This window comes from Cetorhinus maximus, chromosome 17 (assembly GCF_964194155.1).
Source record: "Cetorhinus maximus chromosome 17, sCetMax3.hap1.1, whole genome shotgun sequence".
Taxonomy (NCBI): Eukaryota; Metazoa; Chordata; class Chondrichthyes; order Lamniformes; family Cetorhinidae; genus Cetorhinus; species Cetorhinus maximus.
In genome coordinates this window covers 67,502,744-67,527,716 of record NC_135895.1, presented here as the reverse complement: position 1 = coordinate 67,527,716, position 24,973 = coordinate 67,502,744, and the positions used below count along the sequence as shown (strand labels likewise).

The 24,973-nt window shown below is 44.2% G+C and overlaps 1 protein-coding gene across 1 annotated transcript in view; it reads right to left on the bottom strand.

The window, feature by feature from the left end:
• The window catches only part of nmnat2 (nicotinamide nucleotide adenylyltransferase 2), a 326,699-nt gene that overhangs the window by 27,224 nt on the left and 274,502 nt on the right, over nucleotides 1–24,973 (bottom strand). The window contains exon 5 of the mRNA XM_078561382.1: nucleotides 14,504–14,627. Within this exon, the coding sequence (XP_078417508.1) occupies nucleotides 14,504–14,627 (124 nt within the window). The remainder of the gene's footprint in view (nucleotides 1–14,503; nucleotides 14,628–24,973) is intronic.

Below are 24,973 nucleotides of genomic sequence, written 5' to 3'. Positions count from 1 at the left end.
GTCACCCTGCCCCATTTAAATTTTCAGGAAGGCGGGGGCACAGCGAAATCAGCTGTGCGCCCGCCAACCTGTCAATGGCCAATTGAGGCCATTGACAGGATAATTGAAACAATTGAAGGACCTGCCCGTCCAACCTTAAGGTTGGCAGGCAGGCCAGGAGCCCCAGCGGCAAATAGAGAAAACATGAAACCTCATCCACCGGCAGGATGAGCAACTCCCCTCATCTGTTTAGACCAGTAATGAGTTTCTTCCTTCCCCTGCCATGCGCTGACCCTACCCTGACCTGCACTTCCTGCTCCCTTTATGGAAATTCCCATTATAGTGACATCCAGTGTCCAGAAAATAAAGTTAGGAATGTACATTGCTGTAGAATCTGCTCTAAAAGATAAGCTAGGAGATTTCTACAGGACCCACACTCTTGGGCTCTAGAACTGCTTCTGTAGGTTTAGTTGACAGCTGTTCAAGGCTCTACACAAAGGAAAGAAATTAAGAGCTCCTCTGTGTGGTGAATCTGACATGAAAGGGTGGAAATTCCAATCAGAGTTCACATGCAGGCTGTATTCCTGCACACGATATTTTCACAGAGTTGTTAATCCATTTAAAATTAATTAATAAATCTTGCATTAAAAAATAGCACACATACAAACATGATAAGAGCACTTTAAATATTCCTACATGAAAGTGGTGAATTATGCCCTCAGTTGAATTAACTTTTATTTGGGCAGATCGATGATGCACAAATCCCCACTCTGGCATGGACCTGGCTTATGAAAATAAAACAAATTCAAACTTACAGCAAAAAACAATTGAGAATAAAACTTGCACCTGCACATGAGCAAGTAATAAATGAGGTATTTACTTTATTTTTTCGCTGAACAGTACAACATTGCCTCAAACATTGGACATAATTTGGTGGCCAGAGATTTATAAGGACTGTGTACTTGGAGTTAGAGTGCCACCTAGAGCACATGTTGCCAGTTTGCACTTTTCTAGTTAATGACAGTTCTGATGAAGAGTCATACGGACTCAAAACGTTAACTGTATCCCTCTCCACAGATGCTGTCAGACCTGCTGAGTTTTTCCAGCTGTTCTTGTTTCTGTTTTACATTTTCCCACTTTGAAGGTGTAATGAACAAGAGGTCACAGGTAAAGAGAAAGGCTGTAATGGGAAAATTTGGGTCAGATTGCAGCAAGTAATACAGATGGTGATCAACTCTTGGAATGGGCTGCCAGTAGCTGAGGCCAAAATTCTCTAACTGGGACGTAATGAGCTGTTCAGAGAATCATAGAATGTTCCAGCCCAGAAAGAAGCTATTTGATCCATTAAGTTATGATGGCGTTATTCTCCGCAACAACCACCTAGTCTAATCCCACTCTCCTCTTTTGTCCCCTCCCCTTTAAAAGTCTTCTTTTCCAAGCAATTATCTTTTAAAAGATTTTTCTGGCGTCTACTTCAACAATAGCTTGTGGCCGATAATTCCACATTTTAACCACCCTCTGTCTAAAGACGTTATTTTTCAATACAGGTACATTGTCTCAAAACCAGCAGCCTTGGGACCGAGCTTGTGCTTGGATTTCAGATCTTGTTGGTTTTCCGAGAAAAAAAATCGGAACCTTAATTCAATTAACAGGAGGCGTATGAAATAAAGTGAATACCTCTCTTTGTAAAAAAGTTTGAATAAGGAATACATAATAGTGAAGAAAGAATGTTTGAAAAAATATTAAATAATAAGGTAAGTAAGGCTTACCTCGCAGGCTGTGCTGGGTTCAAATTACAGGCATACTAGTGAAGCTACCAGAGAACCACAGCTTCCTGGATGTGTGGAAACGTGACCCACCAGCTACTTCAAACAATTTCAAGCGCAGTGCATGGAGTGGATTGGGCCAAGCCAGGTTGGGTGGGGTCAAGGGTCGCTCGGATCACTCAAAAAGACTGGTGTGTGAAGCTGATAACTAGTTTGGTGTGCCACTGCACCAGTGCAGCACCTAGCTGAATTCTCCTGGCAAGTTATTTTACTCATTTAACAGCAGTTAAAATTGACGCATGGCAGCTTATAAAAATGTCCGGTTTTTAGACAACTCTGCTTTTCGGACAGCTGGATTTGAGACACTGTACCTGTACTCACATTGATTCTTTCTGCGACCACCTAAAATTTATGCCCTCACCGGCCACAGAAGCAAACTATCGCCATCTTGTCAAAGCCTGCTTCGCTGTTAGTTCTTCAAAGAATTCTATAAATTTGGTTAGGCATGACTTGACTTTTAGAAATCCATACCAACTGGTCTTGACTAATTCACTGTTCTTCAAGTATCGAATAATTTTGTCCCACATTCCAGGCACTAAGGATCAAAAATTTGCTCTCCAGGCATAATTCTGCCGCAGTTCGTTGGAAGGGATAAAAACCAAGCTCTGGTCTCTGCTGGGATTTCCTCAAGGTCCTATTTGGAAGGAAATCCGAGGACTAGAATTTCCTTGTCCCTGATTTAGGTTATAAAAGGTGATGTCACATGAGGCCCAATGAGGTGTGGTGACCCTTGGCCAGGGATACGTGGCACCCACCTGACAACCAGGCCCAGATCCCAAATCATGCATTCAGTAGGTCCTTTGGTTAAAGCAGTCAGCTGAAGAGGAAACAGTTGTTGCCTTTGATGCATTCCTTGACAACTAGTCTCAAAGATACCCCTTGCGGGATAATCGAGCGCCTCATGAACCTTCGGCTCACCCTAGCCCAGAAGCATTGTGCTACAGTCCTCAGCGCATACGCCCCAACACCGGTTGCTACAGACGAGTCCAAAGAGGAATTTTACTCCAGCTTTGAACAATCCCTGGCCCAAGTCCCAGTGGGCAATAAGCTGATCCTCCATGGTGACTTCAACGTCAGAGTTGGGAAGAACACGGGCCTCTGGGGAGACGTAATCGGAAGAGAAGGGGTAGGGAAATCCAACACCAATGGTACCTTGCTCCTGACAAAATGCCTAGAACACGGCCTTGTCATAGTCAACATTTTGTTCTGTCAGAGAGACAAGTTCAAGGCCTCATGGCAACACCCTCGCTCCAAACACTGACACCTGCTCGACTACGTCATTGTCCGAGGGACCACAAGGGCATGCATATCAGCCGCGCCATGACAGGAGCCGACAATTGCTGGACTGACCACTACCTAATTCATTCTGTCATCAACATCAGTGTAGCCCCAAAGTTGCGATGGCAACAGAAACAATGCCGCAGGAAAATCAAACGCTGGGGCATTCAAGGACCCTGATAAGAGAGCCCTTTTCAGCCAGCATCTCACTGCCAACCTGGTGACTCCCAGTGACCCAGAGGTGCAAAGTGTCCATGTCACGAAGGGATATTAATGTCTATATTGTTGTGGGAAATTATTTTTTAAAATAGAATTCTAGAGGTGGTCTGTGTCTAGGTGTGTGCCTGTGTGTGTCTTAATTAGATTAAAGCCAGCTAGTCTGGGGCCTTTGATGTATAGTAGTTTTGAGATGTTAATTGGGTGAACAGTAAGGAGAACAGTAAGGTAAAGTGTTCATTTGCATTTGTTGAATAAGCTGCGGGTAAAATCCTGCACCAGCTAGGAGAAGCCAAACAATGTGTTTATTTTTTTCAGCTTACTAATAAAATTGGTGCTATGAAAGGGATTTTATTGTTGGAAGAGCTGAAGTTCAAAAGACCTAGTGATACAACGGAAAATTTCCATTCAAAGGGAAAGCTAGGTTTTTAAAGAAAGGAATTTGTGTGAGTAAGGTAGAGGCATTTAAGACCTAACCAGCCTGTACGCCTTCAACCAACTTGCAAAGGAGCCTCGTTTAGGATTCATACGGTCAAATGTGCTTTGCCTGGTGTCTATTCAAAGTTTATGGGTTACTGTTGCCTTAGTGAAGATTTACCTGGGGTTGATTAATTTGAAGATTTGTTAAAAAGTTATTATAGTAGTAATTTGTAGCCATGTATATGTGTTTAATTTGTTGTTAAATTAATAAATGTTTAATTTAGTTTTATATAAAACCCATGAGACTCGGTGGTCTTATTCCTACCGAATTCAAAGTCTGCATCTCGAAATTACAGATTGCAAAAAATGGATTATGACAGTTGTTTCAAGTTTCCTTCTAGGATTTGAACAACTCAGCCTTTACCATCGGCTGTGTCATAATAACTCACAGCGCCTGGTCTGCTCTCAAGGCCTCCATCATCAGCATCTGCAAAGAGATGCTTGGTCATTCGACCAGGAAACACCAAGATTGATTCGATGAGAAATGACCAGGAGGTCCAGGAGCTGATAAGCTGCAAGCGCAAGGCATTTTTGAACCTGAAGCAGCAACCCAACTTGAGAGCAAGAAAGCAGCTCTACAGACGGCTAAAGGCTGAGGTCCAGTAAAAACCCACGATCTAAAGAACAGATGCTGGGGGAGAAAGTGCAGAAGATCCAACAGTTAACTAACAGCCATTATGTGTGAGGTTTCTTTAGCCCAAGCACCCAAGGCCCCACTCCACTGCTGGCCAAGAATGGAGAGGTGCTCATCAAGGACAGAGAGGCAGTCAGCAACCGCTGGAAGGAGCACTTTGAAGATCTTCTTAACAGAGATTTTGTATTCTACGCCAGTGTCCTCGCTCCATCTTGCAGCATGCTACCCACCACCATCTCAGCACAACCCCAACCCAGCACGAGGTAGAAAAGGCCATTGAGCTAAAGAGAAACAAGGCATCAGGAGTAGATGGAATCCCCTCCGAAGCACCAAAGTGTGGCAGAGAAGCACTATTGGCGTGAATACACGGCCTCATCTCCCTTTTCTGGAAGGAGAGCATGCCCGGAAATCTCAGAGTTGCTGTAATCATGACCACCTTCAAGAAAGGTGACAAAACTGACTGCGGTAACTACAAAGGAATCTCCCTGCTGTCGGCCACAGGGAAGGTCATCGCAAGAATCCTTACCAGTCACCTTCTCCCTATGCCTGAAGAGCTCCTCCCAGAGTTGCAATGCAGATTCCAGCCACTAAGGGGCACAACAGACATGATCTTCACTGCGCGACAACTGCAAGAGAAATGCAGGGAACAGCACCAACCATTGTACATGGCCTTCTTTGACCTTACAAAAGCCTTTGACACTGTCAACCGCAGAGGATTATGGAACATCCTCCTCCAATTCAGCTGTCCCTAAAAGTTTGTCACCATCCTCCGCCTGCTCCATGATGACATGCGAGCTGTGTTCCCGACCAATGGATCAACCACAGACCCAACCCACATTTGGACCGGGGTCAAGCAAGGCTGTGTCATCAGACCGACGCTCTTCTTGATCTTCCTTGCCACAATGCTCCATCTCACCCTCAACAAGCTCCCTGCTGGAGTGGAGCTAAACTACAGAACAAGCAGGAGCCTGTTCAGCCTCCGCTGCCTGCAGGCCAGATCCAAGGTCATCCCATCCTCTGGCATTAAACTAGAATATGCAGACGATGCTTGTGTCTGCACACACTCGGAGGCTGAGCTCTAAGCCATCGTCAACACCTTCACCGGGGTGTACGAGAGCATGGGCCTTACACCAAACATCTGTAAGACAAAGGTCCTCTACCAACCTGCCCCCTCCACACTGCACCTGCCCCCTGGTTATCAAAATTCACGATGAGGCCTTGGACACGTGGACCACTTTCCAAACCTTGGGAGCCTACTGTCAACAAGAGCAGACATTGACAATGAGGTTCAATACTGCCTTCAGTACGCCAGAACAGCCTTCAGCCGCCTGAGGATGAGAGTGTTCGAAAACCAGGACCTCAAACCCGGCACCAAGCTCATGTCCTACAGAGCAGTAGTGATACTCGCCCTCCTATATGACTCAGAGACGTGGACTATGTACAGCAGGCACCTCAAAACTCTGGAGAAGTACCATCAGCGCAGCCTCTGCAAGATCCTGCAAATCCATTGGCACCAACATCAGTGTTCTCGCTCAGACCAACATCCCCAGGCCAACATCCGCAGCATCGAAGCACTGACCGTACATGATCAGCTCTACTGGACGGGCCACATCATCCACATGCCTGACATGAGACGCCCGAAACAAGCGCTCTACTTAGAGCTTTGACATGGCAAGCAAGCCCCAGGAGGGCAGAGGAAACACTCCAAGGACACCCTCAAAGCCTCCTTGAAAAAGTACAACATCCCCACCAACATCTGGGAATCCTTGGCCCAAGACTGACCAAAGTGGAGGAAAAGCATCCAGGAAGGAGTTGAACACCTCGAGTCTCAGCGCCACGGGCTAGCTGAAGCCAAGTACCAACAGCGAAAGGAGCGCACGGCAACCCAGACACCCCACCACACATTCGCCCTACCACCGTCTGTCCCACCTGTGACAGAGACTGCAGGTCACGCAGTGGACTCTTCAGTCACCTGATAACTGATTTTTAGTTTGGAAGCAAGTCATCATCGACCCCAAGGGACTGTCTAAGATTCCTTGACACCCCTCACCCTTGCCTCACTCCCGGTCTTTGGTGGGCACTGAAGATGTGCCCATAGTTGGCAACAGTATCATTGAAATTTTTTTGTCTGAAACAAGGAATTGCAACAGAGACTGCCTGAAAAGAACGGGACCCATTTTTGGTTTGAGGGGAAGATTTAAGCAACCAAAGCTTAATAAAGATTCTTCACGCTGAGATTTTATTAGTAAATTAATGGGCTGCTAACATTTCATATCATGCATCTCATCTAAACTAGTACTTACCTCCACAAAATAAAGCTGTAATTTAATTACAATAGTAATTAGCAGTTATTTAATTACACCACTGTCAAATCATTGCAATTACAGAAACAGTCAGGGACAAAGAAACATTCCAGGGATAGGAAATGTGTACCATGGACATTTTCACAATGTGTGACCAAAAATGAGTGCTCGAAACTTGGTACTGCCTTCAGTTTAAATATTTATGCTAAGTATTTTTTCACAGCCAAGCTTCTCTGCAAAGAAAAATCTGGATTTTATTCAACACCATAATGAATGAGTTCTACTGTTCTTGCCTTATAAGCAATGCCTTATGTAGCAAAGAAGACCTTGGCTCAGAATTGGCTGATCTCAGCCAGTGTGATTAGATGGCCTCACACTGCCCCAGTCTAAAGAGGGTTAAAAACAGAGCAGCCATTCTAGTTTACTATCCAAGTGACAAGAAAATGCACATGCGAGCATCAGGTAAAGCTGGGACTAGGTTCAACAAGGAATCTAGCGATGCACTGGAGAGAATTGGGGAAATGGAATTCCACCCTTCCAAAAGCAATCTCCTTTGAGACATAAGTGCTGTAATTATAGTAACTAACATGCAGCATCCAATAACGCAATGAGTTTCAGTTAACCTGAAATCCAGAACTATAAGCAATACATAATTAATTAACAATAATGTCAAATGTTATTAATTTCTACAGCAACATTAGAAATGCTGGTACACTGTAACCCCGCCAACTATAAATCTATTGTTCAGAAATACTGCTTGTCCGGAAATTAACCAAGCAATTCCCAGTATGGAATCATCTGTTCCTTCGATGTTATCAGTATCATATTGCTTACTTTAAAAAATCAAAGTAGCCCAGATCTTTAATTTAGCTAGCAGCATTGTTTTTTTGATATGAAAGAGCTGACCTGCACCATTATTATTAGCTTATTAATTATATATACATGTGAAGTTATAGGTTTGTCTCAGAATCTCCAGAAGTCATTAACATGAAAAGTTATGCAGAGGTGTGGGAGAGGAGGAAGTTCAAGAGAGCTGAATGGTGGAAATGTATTTTAAAGCTTTACGTTTATTTGTTAACAATCCTATAACTTAATACCCTATACCAACATGGCTGAAAGATAACTTGGTGGCTACTTAAACTTAAGTTGCTTGACAGCAACTGGAAGTCAGAGCTGGAAATTGCATGTGGACTGAATCTTTTTTTAAATATATGATTAACTCTTACAATTCTTTATCACACCTATTGTTGCTAAGGGTATGTATAATTACATTTTGAAAGTGTCTATCATAGCACTATATAGAGGTCATACAAAATAGATGAAGCCCTTCAGTCCATTGTGTCAACTCTTTGAAGACTTATCAATTCTTCCCACTCCCATGCTCTTGCCCTACAGATCTGAGAATGTCTCCTTTTCAAGTACTTATCAACTTTTTGCACAGAACCATTAACAGTGGAAAGGTGTCATCAGTGTGGCCAGTTTAAAAAAAGCTATTTTTATTATAAAAGGTAGGCATAGGAATTTATAATGGAATATATATATATATATAATATATATAGACAGAATGATTAACTTTAATTGGTAATGGAATTATGCTTGTGGGTCTGGTCCAATCGTATCCTGCCCTCTAACCCCACTTTACTTGAAAGGATACACTTGGTCCTGACTCCTTGTGTACAATGCCAATGGGGTTTGACTGGTATATTTTTAAAAATAAAGACTACCCACTTATAGTTTTCACAAACAGAATCACAGAATCACATAGTGCAGAAGAGGCCCTTCGGCCCATCGAGTCTGCACCGACACGTGAGAAATACCTGACCTACCTACCTAACCCCATTTACCTGCACTTAGCCCAAAGCCTTGAATGTTATGACGTGCCAAGTGCTCATCCAGGTACTTTTTAAAGGATGTGAGGCAACCCGCCTCCACCGCCCTCCCAGGCAGTGCATTCCAGACCGTCACCACCCTCTGGGTAAAAATGTTTTTCCTCGCATCCCTCCTAAACCTGCTGCCCCTCACTTTGAAATTATGTCCCCTCGTGACTGACCCTTCAACTAAGGGAAATAGCTGCTCCCTATCCACCCTGTCTATGCCCCTTATAATCTTGTACACCTCAATCAGGTTGCCCCTCAGTCTTCTCTGCTCCAATAAAAACAACCCAAGTCTATCCAACCTCTCTTCATAACTTAAATGTTTCATCCCAGGCAACATCCTGGTGAATCTCCTCTGCACCCCCTCCAGTGCAATCACATTCTTCCTATAATGTGGCAACCAGAACTGCACACAGTACTCCAGCTGTGGCCTCACCAAGGTTCTATACAACTCCAACCTGACCTCCCTACTTTTGTAATCTATGCCTCGATTGATAACGGCAAGTGTCCCATATGCCTTTTTCACCACCCCACTAACATGCCCCTCTGCCTTCAGAGATCTATTGACGCACACACCCTTTGTTCCTCAGAACTTCCTAGTGCCATGCCGTTCATTGAATTCTTCCTTGACAAATTACTCCTTCCAAAATGTATCACCTCACACTTTTCAGGGTTAAATTCCATCTGCCACTTATCTGCCCATTTGACCATCCTGTCTATATCTTCCTGTAGCCCAAGACACTCAACCTCACTGTTAACCACCCAGCCAATCTTTGTGTCATCCGCAAACTTACTAATCCTACCCCCCACATAGTCATCTATGTAGTTTATATAAATGACAAATAATAGGGGACCCGGCACAGATTCCTGTGGGATGCCACTGGACACTGGCTTCCAGTCACTTAAACATCCTTCTGTCATCACCCTCTGTCTCCTACTACTAAGCCAATTTTGAATCCACCTTATCAAATTACCCTGTATCCCATGTGCATTTGCCTTCTTTATAAGTCTCCCATGTGGGACCTTGTCAAAGGCTTTGCTGAAATCCATATAAACTACATCAACTGCACTACCCTCATCTACACATCTGGTCACCTCCTCAAAAAATTCAATCAAATTTGTTAGGCATGACCTCCCTCTGACAAAGCCATGTTGACTATCCCTGATCAAACCTTGCCTCTCCAAGTGGATAGATAATCCCCTTCAGAATTTTCTCCAATAGTTTCCCTACTACTGACGTGCGACTCACTGGTCTGTAGTTCCCTGGCTTATCTCTACAACCTTTCTTAAATAGTGGAACCACATTAGCTGTTCTCCAGTCCACTGGCACCTCCCCCATGACCAGAGAGGAATTAAAAATTTGGGTCAGAGCCCCTGCGATCTCCTCCCTTGTCTCCTTCAGCAGTCTGGGACTCAAATCATCTGGACCTGGAGATGTGTCCACTTTTAAGCCTGCCAACACCTCCAATAACTTGTCACTCCCTACATCAATTTGCTTAAGAACCTTGCAGTCTCTCTCCCTGAGTTCAGTACCTTCATCCTCATTCTCTTGGGTGAAGACGGACGTGAAGTATTCATTCAACACTCTAGCGATGTCCTCTGGCTCCACCCATAGATTGCCCCCTTGGTCCCTTATGGGCCCTACTCTTTCCCTGGTTATCCTCTTTCCATTGATACACTTATAGAATATCTTGGGATTTTCCCTACTTTTACCAGTCAGAGCTTTCTCATATCCTCTCTTTGCTCTCCTAATTACTTTCTTAAGCTCCACCCTGCACTTTCTGTACTCCACTAATGCCTCCACTGATTTGCTTCCCTTGTATCTGCTAAAAGCCTCTCTTTTCCTTCTCTTCGTAACCTGAATATCTCTGGTCATCCATGGTTCTCTGGGCTTGTTACTCCTTCCTATCACCCTAGAGGGAACATGTTGAGCCTGTACCCTCCCCATTTCCTTTTTGAACGCCGCCCCACTGCTCCTAGATTTCCCCACAAGTAGCTGTTCCCAGTCTACCTTGACCAGATACTGCCTTATTTTACTAAAACCCACTCTCCCCCAATCCAAAACAATTATTTGCAACTTGTCGATTTCTTTGTCCATAATAAATTTAAACTGTACCATGTTGTAGTCGCTATCACTAAAATGCTCCCCCACAACCACCTCAGCCACCTGTCCAGCTTCATTCCCCAGAATTAGGTCCAGCATTGCGCCGTCCCTTGTTGGACCCTCTACATATTGACCTAAAAAGTTCTCCTGTACACATTTCAAGAAATCCACTCCATTCAAGCCCTAAACACTATGTCTATCCCAATTAATGTTGGGAAAGTTGAAATCACCTAATATAATTACCCTATTGTTATTGTTTTTACACACCTCTGCAAATTGTGCACATATTTGCCCCTCAATTTCCCGCTGACTATCTGGGGGTCTATAATAAACACTTAACAATGTGGCTGCCCCTTTTTTTATTCCTAGGCTCTACCCATAAAGCTTCATTCAATGCCCCCTCCAAGACATCATCTCTCCTTACTGCAGTAACTGACTCCTTAATTAATAATGCAATGCCTCCTCCTCTTTTACCCCCTCCCCTGTCTCGCCTGAAGATTCTATATCCCGGAATGTTGAGCTGCCAATCCTGCCCCTTCCACAACCAACAGCACTAGCAAACCCGCCCGCAAGGATGTTATTCCCACTCTGGTTCAGATGTAGACTGTTCTACTTGTACAGGTCCCACCTTCCCCACAAACAGCCCCAGTGATCCAGGAATCTAAAACCCTCCCTCCTGCACCAACTCTTAAGCCACGTATTCATCTGTGCTATTCTCCTATTTCTCGCTAGCACGTGGCACTGGGAGTAATCCAGAGATTACAACCCGAGAGGTCTTGCTTTTTAGTCTACTGCCTAACTCCCTGAATTCTTGATTCAAGACCTCATCCCTCTTTCTTCCTATGTCATTGGTACCAACATGTACCATGACCTCTGCCTTATCCCCCTCCCCCTTCAGGATGCCCTGCAGTTGTTCAGTGACATCCCGGACCCTGGCACCAGCAAAGCAACATACCATCCTGGAGTCCCGTTGACAGCCACAGTAGCGCCTATCTGTTCCCCTGACTATAGAATCCCCTATTACTATTGCTCTTCCTCTCTTCCTCCCCTCCTGTACAGACAGGCTCCTTGTGGTGCCAGAAGCTTGGCTTTGTCTGCACTCCTTGCAGAAACCAGTGCCCTCATCAGTCTCCAAAATGGAATACCGATTTGCGAACGGGACCCCAGGGGACTCCTGAACTACTTGCCTGTTTCTCTTGGACTGTCTGGTGGTCACCCATTCCCTTCCTTCCTCAAGTCCCTTCTTCTGCGGTGTGACCACCTTTCTAAACGTGCTATCTACAATGCTCTCAAACAATGGACAAAATTGTGGAATTCAATCATCAAAGCGCTGGTAGAAGTTCTAAAGTGTAATTTAAAATCAGGTATTTCACTTATTTCAGCCATCAACATGTTATTGCCCATGTGGCATAGACATCATTAATTTTACCAGACAGTTCATTCTTTCACTTAAGCTTTGGCTCAGTGGTAGTGCTTTCACCTGTGAATCAAACATTTTGAGTTCAAGCCCTACCCCAGAGACTTAAGCACAAAATCTGGGTTGATACTTCAATACAGAGCTAAGGCAGTACATTTGGGGATGCCGTCTTTCAGGTGAAACCATCAAACTGAGTCCCTGTTTGCCCTCTCAGATGGACATGCCAGATTCCTTTAGTAAAATAAGGGCAGGGGAGGTGCCCAGGCCAACATTTCTCCCAAAGCAAAATCACTAAAACACAACATGCTTATATTACTTCATGGCCTCTCCTATCCATATCTTTGTAACATCCTCCAGCCCTACAATCCTCCTCAGAACTCAACTCTTGCACATTCTAGTCTTTAGCGCCTCCCACCTCCCTTCACCACACCATTGGTGGCCATGCCTTCAGCACAAATTATAGAATTCCCTTTCTAAATCCCTCTGCCTCTTCATGTCACTCTCTACCTTTAACACCCCCTTTAAGGCCCACCTCTTTTTCAAAGCTTTAGGTACTCATCCTAACAGCTCCTTCTTTAGCCCAGCATGCATTTGTGCCTAAAAGACAGCTTTGTAAACCACCTTGAGATATTTTTCTGTATTAGAGATGCTGCTTTATGTTGAAGTATGCCTTTAAGGGACAGCAGCATGACACACTTCCCTCCAATTGACGCCATGCTGCTATCCTTAAAGGCGATTGCCTAATCCAGTGAAAACAGAAGATATATCCTTGGTGTTAATGTTGAAATTGTGCTGCAGTCGAATACATGCTTTATATGTGCAGCTGTCCACAATTAGAGAAGGACTAGGAAATCATTGCAGGAGTATATAAACCCATTCACTCTGGGTTTCTGGGAGGAACTGGGAGAGTCTGTGACTTTGCTTTGCTGTCTTGGAAGTAAATTTGTTTTAAGGTACAGGCTAGCTTCAGAAGCATTCTTTCTCAACATCCAAGTGTTAATTCCAATAATTGTATCTACAAGTTGACTTCATTGACATTGAATTTGAAGTTGTTCTCCAAATTGATCTGGTACATTTTGTGCAATGCAAATGCCAGTACTATTGAAGAAATGGAAAAAGATTCCACATTACAGAAACTGTAGAAAACCATCTTTGAAGGATGGCCTAGTTCAATTCCATATGTCCACGAACACGTGAGACCATTTTGGCCTTATTGGGATGAGCTAGGCATCTCCAGGGGAGCTATTTATAAATGCAGGCAGGTCATCATACTGGAATCTTTGTGACCTCATATTCTTCAACAATTTCATCACTCACACATGGGCATAGATTGGATGAGAAGGACAAGAGAGACTCTATTAGCCAGGTATCAACAGTGACATTGAAGTCGTTGTCAAGCAGTGTGAGCTATGTCAAAAACATATGCCTAGTCAATGTGAAGAACCATTCATTCTACATAAAATTCCTTGCTATTCTTCATCCAAAATCACACCTGACCTCTTTCATGTCCACAGCACTGACTTTGTCATTGTCAACTACTTTACCAAGTACCCCAGTATTTGACAATTGCACAATACAGCAAGCACCACTGTCACACACACTCTAGGTGCTATCTTTGGTTTATTTGGTATGCTTAGAGAGATCATTGTGGATAACGGTCTGCAATTCATTGGTAAGCCATTTCAGGGTATATGAGAAGTGGAATATTGATCACACTACTTCTTCTCCACATTACCCTATAGTTAATAGTCTGGTTGAACGAATAATTTGCATGATGAACTCCCTATTTCTCACATGTTGACAGACCAAGCAAGATCTACACATTGCAATGTTACATCTGAGAGCAACACCTTTAAATGCAACTATTTCAACACCTGTAGTTTTTTTTTGGTGTTTTACAAAGCAAGCGTCTAATTTTTACTGCTAGCAGTTCCTTCTTTGAAGGTGCTCATTCATGCCTGGGTACAGTTCCATGGGTAGTCGTAATCAATTAGTACCTTACTCAATGACGGTTCTTCACGTGTTGGCCTTGACACTGTATTTCAATATGTGCAGATTATGGACGAGGCAAATGGTGCGCAGCATGGCCAATTTTCCTGTTTTCCAGCTGAGGTTAACTAATTTGCAACAAACTGGTGGTCACCAGTTGGATCCACCCTGGTCTTATGGGTCCATTAGTGAAGCTACAGTAGCTTGCTTGAAAAGTAAAAAAACGGTACTATTGTGCTGCATGAATGTAACTTTTGTCAAACATTTCATTTGTCGTGTAAAAAAGCAACCACAATCAAGGACATTGATATTGAATCAATGCTTGAAAAGCCATTCTCAGTCTTTTCCCCATTACATCAGCACCCCACCCCACCCCGCCAAGTGTATCATGGATGGGACCTACCTGCAGTGGGTTTGTCGCTTGTGATTGTGGAGTTCTGGTAGATAGAGCGCCTTCCATTCTGTGGCTGTCCAATTACAGGTGTAGCTGGGGAGTTTACATTAGACAGAATGCAACCCGTCACTCTCTAGGAGTAAATTCAGAAAGAGATAATAAAAGACTCTGGTTATTATTGTCAGCCACCAGTACATAGTGTGTTCTAAGTGACATTAATTAGCTTCTCAGTTAAGAGCAGTTTATAACAGCTTCCATGAGTAAACAGAGGTGCTTGTCTTTATTATTTCAAATTAGCACTTCATTTAAAAATGAAATTACTTTATTTCACAGCTCTTGTTAACTGGTTCTTTATTTGCACTGATTTTAACTTTAAGAGCAGAATTTCAATTATTCCTCTTGTAATAGGCTGCAAAGGTTCTGCTCTACTCTCTTAAGTAAAGCATTTATATTGTGCCTTGTCAAATCATTGAAAGAGGCTTCACATAATGAGTTATGGTAGAAGTGCAGCAGCAGTTATCATGTAGATAAATGCAGTAGTGATTCTGTACTCACAACATCCCACAAAGGGCAAAGAAGTGAATAGTCAATTGTTTTTTTTTTAAAGATATTTATTGAAGAGACAATGTGGTGCTGGACACTGGAAAGCACATTGCCAGAAATACAATCTCTGTCTTGGTTTCTCTCTCCCTGCCTGCTCCCACTGTCATCTTTCTTTTCTATCTCCAGTTAAATCAATACTACTATGTTTATTGTTCCTCTGAACTTCCTTCTCTTGTCTCTTGGATCACCACATCAGCTGTCCCATGGTGTTCCTCTTTTGCCCTTGCATCCTCCCTCAGTTGAAATCAAGATTGACTGCACCACCTTCTTGTTAACTCATAGTTCCCAATGTTCAAAACTGGAATTCCTTACCTCCCATTATTTCATGTTTTATGCTACTCTTTTTGGCCTTCGTGGTATTCAGCCTTAGCCCTTCATCTAGGTTTTGCAGTTTAAAAAATTAGAAAAACACTCTGAATAAATTAAGGGCTGTTTCTTCATGGAATGGGGTCATTAGAAAAAAAACTTGTTTTCTTAAATTTCTGCTCCTGTGATTCTATCCAAACTTGTTCAAGAATTAAATATTAGTGGCATGGCTGATGGCATCATTATGCATTAAAGCAATGTCATCTTAAACTCTTTCCCTTTGACATTCATAATCCAGAGCAGAAGTAGTTTACTGTAAAGGTAATTTTAAAAGTCTTCTATTTTCTAAATGAGGTACGTTGCTTTCTGCACAATTCAATCTGAAATGAGAGCTAAAGTTTCAATCAATAAATAACAGAAACCCATTAGTGACCCCTCTTCAGAAACACGTACAGTACTTGGCCCTCACAAATGCCAGTTCAAAGCAGAGTATAGGTAGCAGCTTCAATTCTATAGCCTTCATGTGGTACAAAAGCTTTGGATCAAAAACATGTCTATCCACAACCACAATATAATTAATAAAGATTTTTGTTGGCAGGCCTTGATCTGTTCAGACATTACAATAGCATATAATACTTGATAGCAAACACCTTGCCCTCACTGGGTGGTTCCATCACAGTTAATTTTGGCTAAGCCATCTTCCTTTGTGAGAAAAAGGCTAAAGGTAACCAGGTAATGATAGACTTGCCGGAGCAGATTGCACATTCTATTACTAGGAAGTAGAATCCTTTTATTGTGGCTGCAGTTATGTTAAACCATTGAGTTCCACACTATGGGTGAAATTTTCCATGAATGAGACTGAGTGCTGTGGTGGGTGGTCTCGGCAGTGCCCACCCCGCTGTCTGGAATGACAGGAACTCGTGCCCGATCCTGCGCTTGGTGCCTCATTAATTATGCAAAGGCGCGTATCAGTCCGAATCACCTGGTGGGTGGGGGGTTGATTCGTGCGGCCGCCGTTGGCTGGTGGGTTTGAAGGTCCAGGAGCCATTTTTAAAGGCCAGTCCAACACACAATCTCACTCTCTCCAGCCCACCAGAGATGTCTGACAGCCAGAAGAGGAAGGCCAAGAGTCTGTAGAAAAAGGCAGCACCCGCTTCACGCATCAGACCCTCCAGGCCTTAATCAGAGGGGTGCCAGCGCAAAGGCACATGCTCTATCCCAGGGATGGCTGCAGAAAGCACAGCAGCCTCACCTCTCCGGCCTGGGAGGCCATGGCGGAGCAGGTCAGCGCTGCTGGCAACCGCGCCTGAAATGCCATCCAGTGCAGGAAGAGGATGAATGATCTCATCCGCTCCACCAGGGTAAGTCATCTTTCAACACCCTCCAATATCAAACTCTTATCATGGCATCATGCACTCAAATGGCTACTCTCTTCAGGGATCTCACACAACCATTAGCAGGAAACACATATCAACACTCGTTCTCTCACCGAGACTTTCACATCACCACCATCCCGTCTATCATAATATAAAAGCAAAATACTGAGGATGCTGGAAATCTGAAATAAAAACAGAAAATGTTGGAAAAACTCAGCAGGTCTGGCAGCATCTGTGGAGAGAGAAACAGAGTTAACATTTCAAGTCCGAATGACTCTTCTTCAGAGCCAACTATCATGTTACTCACACTCCATCCTCTGGCCCTTCTGGGGAGGGCTCACCACACACAGGGGACATGCATCTCACCCAACTTCTGCTCCATCCCTTCTCATCACATGCCTTTCTTTCTCTTCATACAGACCAAACTAGCACACAACAGGCGCGAAAGATCGCAGACTGGGGGAGGGACGGCTGATATCATTGCCCTCAGTGAGTTTGAGGAGGCTGCAGCTGAGCTGGCTGGGGAGGACAGGGATCGCTCCTCTGGGGAAAGGGAGATCAGCCTCTCCCACCAACTGAGGATGGATCACAGCTGCATCACTTCATCAAATCCTGACATTCACAGTGAGTCACATGCAGTCTTATCTAACTCATGCTCATTAACTGAAACTCTATTTTCTATTTTCTAGGAATCAGCAGATCGAGACCAGCAAGCCAGTCCAGCGCCAGTGCAAGCCCATAGACTTCATCCGAAGAGGAAGCTCTGGAAGAATCATCACAGGGCTCACACGCACCCTCCACCAGCTCAGAGACACACACATTGGTGGGATACGACTGTAGATTAGGCCTGGCCTCACTTTCTGGGGAACACCTCATTGACACGTCCTTGCGGCAGTCGGAGGCAGGGACAGCCCGGGTCTCTGGCATTCGGAGGGCTGCTGGAGACCAGCCACCCGCTCAGTCAGAGTCAGATGAACCACCTCTGGAAGTGGCTGCCAACTCAAAGCTGGAGATGCAACAATAGGTGGCGAAACATCAGCCAGAGATTCAACAGACACTCATCAGACTCGAGTGAATGATGGAGGAGTCCATCCACATTCTGTCTGATGTCTTGGCTCCGACATGCGAGCGCCTCGAGGTCACCACGGGAAGGCTGGCAAACACGATGGAGACCTTAGTCCAGTAGGCCTGGCTGGATTTGCACTTGGCCCTCCACTCCATGGGCACACACCCTGGTGGGCACCATCAAGATGTAGGTGACATGGGGATGAGGCACCTTGACCTCCCTCCAGGTGCACCATCTCCTGCGGGAGTAAGGGCGGGACCCTCAGGCACCCACAGGGAGGATGAACGTCAGCCGGACACCCCGGGGGCCTCCTCTCAGGACACTCCGAGGGTGTGCAGCCACTCACAGCCCCCTCCGCCTATGATCCCATCACTCCAGCTTTTCAGACCACTGAGGGTGCTTCTACCGCTGAGCAGGTGACCCTTATCAGGCCAGGGACGTTCTGGCCTCGGGCCACCAGAGGGCGTCTGCCGAGGTCATCACAGTCAGCAGGCTGCCTCCATCTCTGCTGTGGATGTCAGGGCTGCACCCAGTTGTAGCGGTAGTTAGGAAAATTAAGAAAAATTGATGTCACTTTTGGGTCACAGGTGTACTACTAGACATGTAAATAAATTGCACTTCTGTTAATGCATTTGATGGTTATGTGAATGTTCCTGTCAACTGAAAGCATTGTGATTCTGTACTTTGGAATACTCTTATTTTGAACTTTAGCCTTGCCCCCACTCAGTGATAGTGTCCCACTGTGAGATTCATATTCCTGTGATGTCAGTCTCAGTAGAACTAGTCTCCACATCCTTGTGTGATGTCAGGGAGATGTGTTTAAACTTTTATTGGAACTGTGTGATGTAAGTGTTTCGAACCCGTCTTCCTCAAGGTATACCACTGAGTGGGGGCAGCTCCATAAGAACATAAGACATAGGAGCAGAAATTAGGACATTCGGCCCATCGAGTCTGCTCCGCCATTCAATCATGGCTGATAAGTTTCTCAACCCCATTCTCCTGCCTTCTCCCAGTAACCTTTGATCCCCTTACCAATCAAGAACCTATCTATCTCGGTCTTAAATACACTCAATGACCTGGCCTCCACAGCCTTCTGTGGCAATGAATTCCATAGATTCACCACTCTCTGGCTAAAGAAGTTTCTCCTCATCTCTGTTCTAAAAGGTCTTCCCTTTATTCTGAGGCTGTGCCCTCAGGTCCTAGTCTCTCCTACTAATGGAAACATCTTCCCCACGTCCACTCTATCCAGGCCTTTCAGTATTCTGTAAGTTTCAATCAGATCCCCCCCTCATCCTTCTAAGCTCCATCGAGTATAGACCCAGAGTCTTCAAACGTTCCTCATATGTTAAGCCTTTCATTCCTGGGATCATTCTCGTGAACCTCCTCCAGACCCTCTCCAGGGCCAGCACATCCTTCCTGAGATACGGGGCCCAAAATTGCTCACAATATTCTAAATGTGGTCTGACCAGAGCCTTATAAAGCCTCAGCAGCACATCCCTGCTTTTATATTCTAGTCCTCTCGAATTAAATGCCAACATTGCATTTGCCTTCCTAACTACCAACTCAACCTGCAAGTTAACCTTAAGAGAATCCTGGACTAGGACTCCCAAGTCCCTTTGCACTCCAGATTTCTGAATTCTCTCCCCATTTAGAAAATAGTCTATGCCTCTATTCTTCCTACCAAAGTGCATGACCTCACACTTCCCCACGTTGTATTCCATCTGCCACTTCTTTGCCCATTCTCCTAACCTGTCCAAATCCTTCTGCAGCCTCCCCGCCTCCTCAATACTACCTGTCCCTCCACCTATCTTTGTATCATCTGCAAACTTAGCCAGGATGCCCTCAGTTCCTTCATCTAGATCATTAATGTATAAAGTGAAAAGTTGTGGTCCCAACACTGACCCCTGCGGAACTCCACTAGTCACTGGCCGCCATCCTGAGAAGGACCCCCTTATCCCCACTCTCTGCCTCCTGCCAGACAGCCAATCTCCTATCCATGCTAGTACCTTGCCTCTAACACCATGGGCTCTTATCTTACTGAGCAGCCTCCTGTGCGGAACCTTGTCAAAGGCCTCCTGGAAGTCCAAGTAGATAACATCCATTGGCTCTCCTTTGTCTAAACTACTCGTTACCTCCTCAAAGAATTCTAACAGATTTGTCACGCAGGACCTCCCCTTGATGAAACCATGCTGACTTTGCCCGATTTTACCATGCACTTCCAAGTATTCTGAAATCTCATCCTTAATAATGGACTCTAAAATCTTACCAACGACCGAGGTCAGGCTAATCGGCCTGTAATTTCCCGTCTTTTGCCTCACTCCCTTCTGAAACAGGGGGGTTACATTAGTGATTTTCCAGTCCTCTGGGACCCTCCCTGACTCCAGTGATTCCTGAAAGATCACCACTAACGCCTCCACTATCTCTTCTGCTATCTCCTTCAGAACTCTGGGGTGTAATCCATCTGGTCCAGGTTATTTATCCACCTTCAGACCTTTCAGTTTTCCTAGCACCTTCTCCTTGGTAATGGCCACCATACTCACCTCTGCCCCCTCCGACTCTCTTGAACTTTGGGGATGTCACTCGTGTCTTCCACTGTGAAGACTGACGCAAAGTACCTATTCAGTTCCTCCGCCATTTCTTTGTTCCCCACTACTACTTCTCCAGCGTCATTTTCCAGTGACCCAATGTCCACTTTTGTCTCTCTCTTAACCTTTATATATCTAAAAAAAACTCTTGCAATCTTCTTTTATATTACTGGCTAGTTTGCCCTCATATTTAATCTTCTCCCTCCTTATTTCTTTTTTAGTTGTCCTCTGTTGGTCTTTGTAGGCTTCCCAATCCCCTGGTTTCCCACTGCTCTTCACCACATTGTATGCTTTCTCTTTAGCTTTTATGCTGTCCCTGACTTCCCTTGTCAGCCATGGTTGCCTCGTCCTCCCTTTAGTATGCTTCTTCTTCCTAGGGATGAATTTTTGCTGTGTCTCCCAAATTACTCCCAGAAACTCCTGCCATTGCTGTTCCACTGTCTTTCCTGTTAGGCTCATCTCCCAGTCAATTCTGGCCAGCTCCTCCCTCATGCCTCTGTAGTTGCCTTTATTCAACTGTAATACCGTTACATCTGATTCCAGCTGTTTCCTCTCAAATTGCAGGGTAAATTCTATCATATTATGGTCACTTCCTCCTAAGGGTTCCTTCACCTTAAGCTCCCTTATCAAATCTGCCTCATTACACATCACTAAATCTAGAATTGCCTGTTCCCTAGTGGGCTCCACCACAAGCTGCTCCAAAAAGTCATCTTGTAGACATTCCACAAATTCCTTTTCTAGGGATCCACTACCAACCTGATTTTCCCAGTCCACCTGTATATTGAAATCCCCCATGATCACTGTAACCTTGCCTTTCTTACACACCTCATCAGCATTGATAATCTAGCGGCATTTGTGTCTCCTCAATGGTAGTGGCAGAAGATCCCCGAGGATCCTGAAAACCGGCATGGGAATTGTGGTACATAATCAACACACACCCATTCATTAGGTTGCAGGCAGCATGTTAAATTTGTGCTTTCTACTATTTCAAATCATTGCTGCACACAACATCAGGGGGCCTGATATTGTGAATGGGTAATGCTACTTAAAGGCGGTCAGCACCTCTTAAAGGGGAGGTGCATTGAAGTTGCAAATAGTGTTGGGAGTCCTTTTGAAAGTGAATCTGTGCTGTGCTACATTAAAGAATGGCTGAATGGTTGAGGAATAGCTTGCACCAAGGTTTTCTGGCAATGATAAAGCAAAGTACTTTAGATACTGAAAATCTGAAATAAAAACAGAAAATGCTGAAATTACTCAGCAAGTCTGGCTCTCTGTGAAGAGAGAAACAGAATTAACATGTGGAATCTTCTGCTCTCTCGGGTGGCGAGCTTGGAGGCAGGAAGGGTATGTAATTAAGGGGGGTGATTTTTTTTTTCACTTCCATTGATATTTATTGTAGAAATGTGATCAAACGTATTTCTGTATTGCACACAGAGAACTCAAGTTTTCCAAACACGGTCATCAATTAAATCACCAATTTACAACATTTAAATAACGGATTAAAATGACAAAACTTTTAGACTTGGTCTGTACAGAAATTTTAAGTCTCCTTTTTTTTTGTTGGAAATAAAGAATCCCTCCTGCCCCTCTTTGAAACCCCTATATAAAGAATGCAAAATACAAAGGCAAAGTTGACCCTGGATTTGGAAGGAGCCAATAAACATCCATGTATATAACCAGTGCAGTCCTGCTCGACACAATTGTTCTCCGAGTGGATAAAGGCAGGGGGGGTGATGGTGTACCTGAACCCCGCCACCCTTCCACCTCCATCAGAATTAAGCTCTGGGCGGAAAGACCCATGTTTGACCTTCTAGCCCTGCTGCTAATTGAGGCCCTTAATTGGCCAATTAATGACTACTTAAGGGACGCATTCCGCTGCTGGTGGTATTAACCCAGCTGCAGGTGGACCTGTTTCGATGCGGCATGCATGACAGGTGAATCTGTGCGGGCTATTTGTCACCTTGGGGGGTCCCTCAATCGAAGGCAGTCAGTGCCTCATCGAGGGACTGGACATCAAAGTGGGGGGACTCACTGAGCGCCACCCCCCCTGTCCTTGCTTCCAACACCCCCTCTCTCTGTGACCCCCATCCTCGTGAAACAGCTCCCCCCCCTACCACCACATTATATAGCTGTAGCCTGGGTCCTCCGTGATCCTGGCACTCTGAGGGGTGTCCTTCTGGCAGCAGCCACAGCCTCTTCAGTGGTGTTGCTGACCTCTGATTGGCTGGCAGCTCTCGCTAGGCGGGACTTCTGTCCCCAGGGTCTTGATTCCAGGGGAAGGCCCACTGGTGGTCTCGCCACTGCCCGAATGGAGTGTGGGCTTGGCGAGCCTTCCCGAAAAGAGGCACTACAGGTCCCCCAAGGCAGGTCAGCCCTCTGTTCTGGGTCAGTTTCCTCACTAAGATAAATCAATCCCTCTTTAGTAAAACAGAGTCCATTGGAAATCAATTGGCAGCAATGTAGCTGAGATCATATTGCAGGAGATGTAAAGTGTGACAACAGCCAGCTAAATCCATGTTAAATTGTAGGCTGTGAGTCATGTTGTGCCTGTCTGGAGAGACACATGTGAACTTATACACACGCTAGAGATCCGCTATCAAACACATATGCTGCATCAGATTCTCATAATATTAAAACGCTGCAGTAGGTTTACAAAGTGTCTCAAAGGTACAAAGAACTGGGTGAGCATTTTTTAAAGTTGGCTTCACAATGGTCTAGAGTCCGACTCCACATGGTGCCAAAGTTAAATTGTGTAAGATGGCTTCCCTCCATACACCATGTGGTTTTAATCCAGTGTCAAATCAAGGCCTGGGTCTGGAGTTATGCTGCCTCTTTCACATTGATGTGAAAGGCGACAGTGTGACTGAAATACTGACTTTCAAGAGTCACTGTCAAATCCTGATAATTTCTCTAAGCTGCTTTTGTTTGAAAAAAAGATCAAACTGTCGAGCAATACTATCTAAATAATTTTAATACAACAACACAGGAGACGTTTACAAAAGCAAATACTGCAGATGCTGGAAATGTGAAATAAAAACAAAAAATGAGGTTAACTGAGGAAGAGTCATACGGACTCAATGTTAACTCTGTTTCTCTCTCCACAGATGCTGCCAGACCTGCTGAATTTTACCAGCATTTTCTGTTTTTATTAACACAGGAGACTTTTCCTTGATTTTGATGCCAATTAACAAATAATTCAAATTAAGAGTAGACCATATAATTAAAAAGACTACGCAAACCTGAGGAAATATGAATCAAAATTATGAAGTTGGAAAAAAGTACACCTTGTATTCTCACAACTACTGTAAATATTGACAATTTTGATCTGCTTCTACAGAATATTATTAATCAATATTTCTGAATCTCTTCACCAGAATCTTGTGGAATTGCTTGGGTCCAGCCATGTCATTGTTGACTATTTGATGCTTATCAGCTAACAGAGCAGGTCTTCTTCGAGTTATCTATTTTCAGCAAGGTTGGTGTTGTTCATTGTTATACATTCAGAACTTGCTATTGCTTTCTTCTCATATAAATTGTTATTCCTACCTTTGGATAAAAGAAACAGCTTCATTCATTTCATTGACCCTATTACTTTGTGACTTTGTTTGTGGCTTCAGTGGGATTTAGCAGGAACTCTGGAAGTTATGCATAATTTTTTAAGGCTGTAGATTAGAAAGGATCCAATTTTGCTTTCCAGTTTGTGCTGACTTAACAGATCTCAGCCATGGTATTGGCAAGAATTTATTTGCAAGACATGTCATAGGTTTAATCACAGCTGTACAAACTCTTCTGCCCTGTAACCAATTCCCCTGTTTGTCACTTCACAGCGGAGTTGAATCTCAAATTTCTGCTGAGGAAGCTCTACTGTTTCATGCCATGAACTGGAAATATCTTATACACGTAACTTCCATTGAGGTTCTGCAATCATTGCAAATAGACAAAGAAAAAACAGAATATTCTTTGCCCATATTTAGTAAAGTCTTCATGAACTATGTCAAAATTAAAGATAGCATCTGAGATACTGAGGAATCAGTAATTGGGGCAACCCTCGAGATTCTCTCCTCGGCCAGACAATGCTATATCAGAGTTGTGGGCACCTACCAGCCTATCCTACTAATTAGCTCATTGTTCAAAAAGTTCATGTAGAGCGTACCAAGTCCCAAGAAGATTCTACAAACAACATTATCATCTGCAGAGTGAAACACTGAAGTGATACCTGAAAAAGACCACCCTTATAATGCCATCCAGTGTCAGAAACATGGAGGGTGTAAGTTGGCCTGGAGGAGGCAGTGGGGTAGGCAGAAGCAGAACAAAGGCAATGGGATTTGTAGATCGGGCCAAGGATTTTGAATTCAGTGCATTAGTAGACAAAGAGTTAATGGTGTTTTCAAGGATAGTGGAAAAATGCTTGAGTTTAAGTTTTTATAGAGTGGAGCTTGAGCAGTTGGAAGGGTGCATGTTGCAGTGAAGTCTTTCTGGTCGCAATAGGAAACTACCTTTCTTGAAAAACAAGTATGGTCGTGGATCACCAAGAATATTCCAT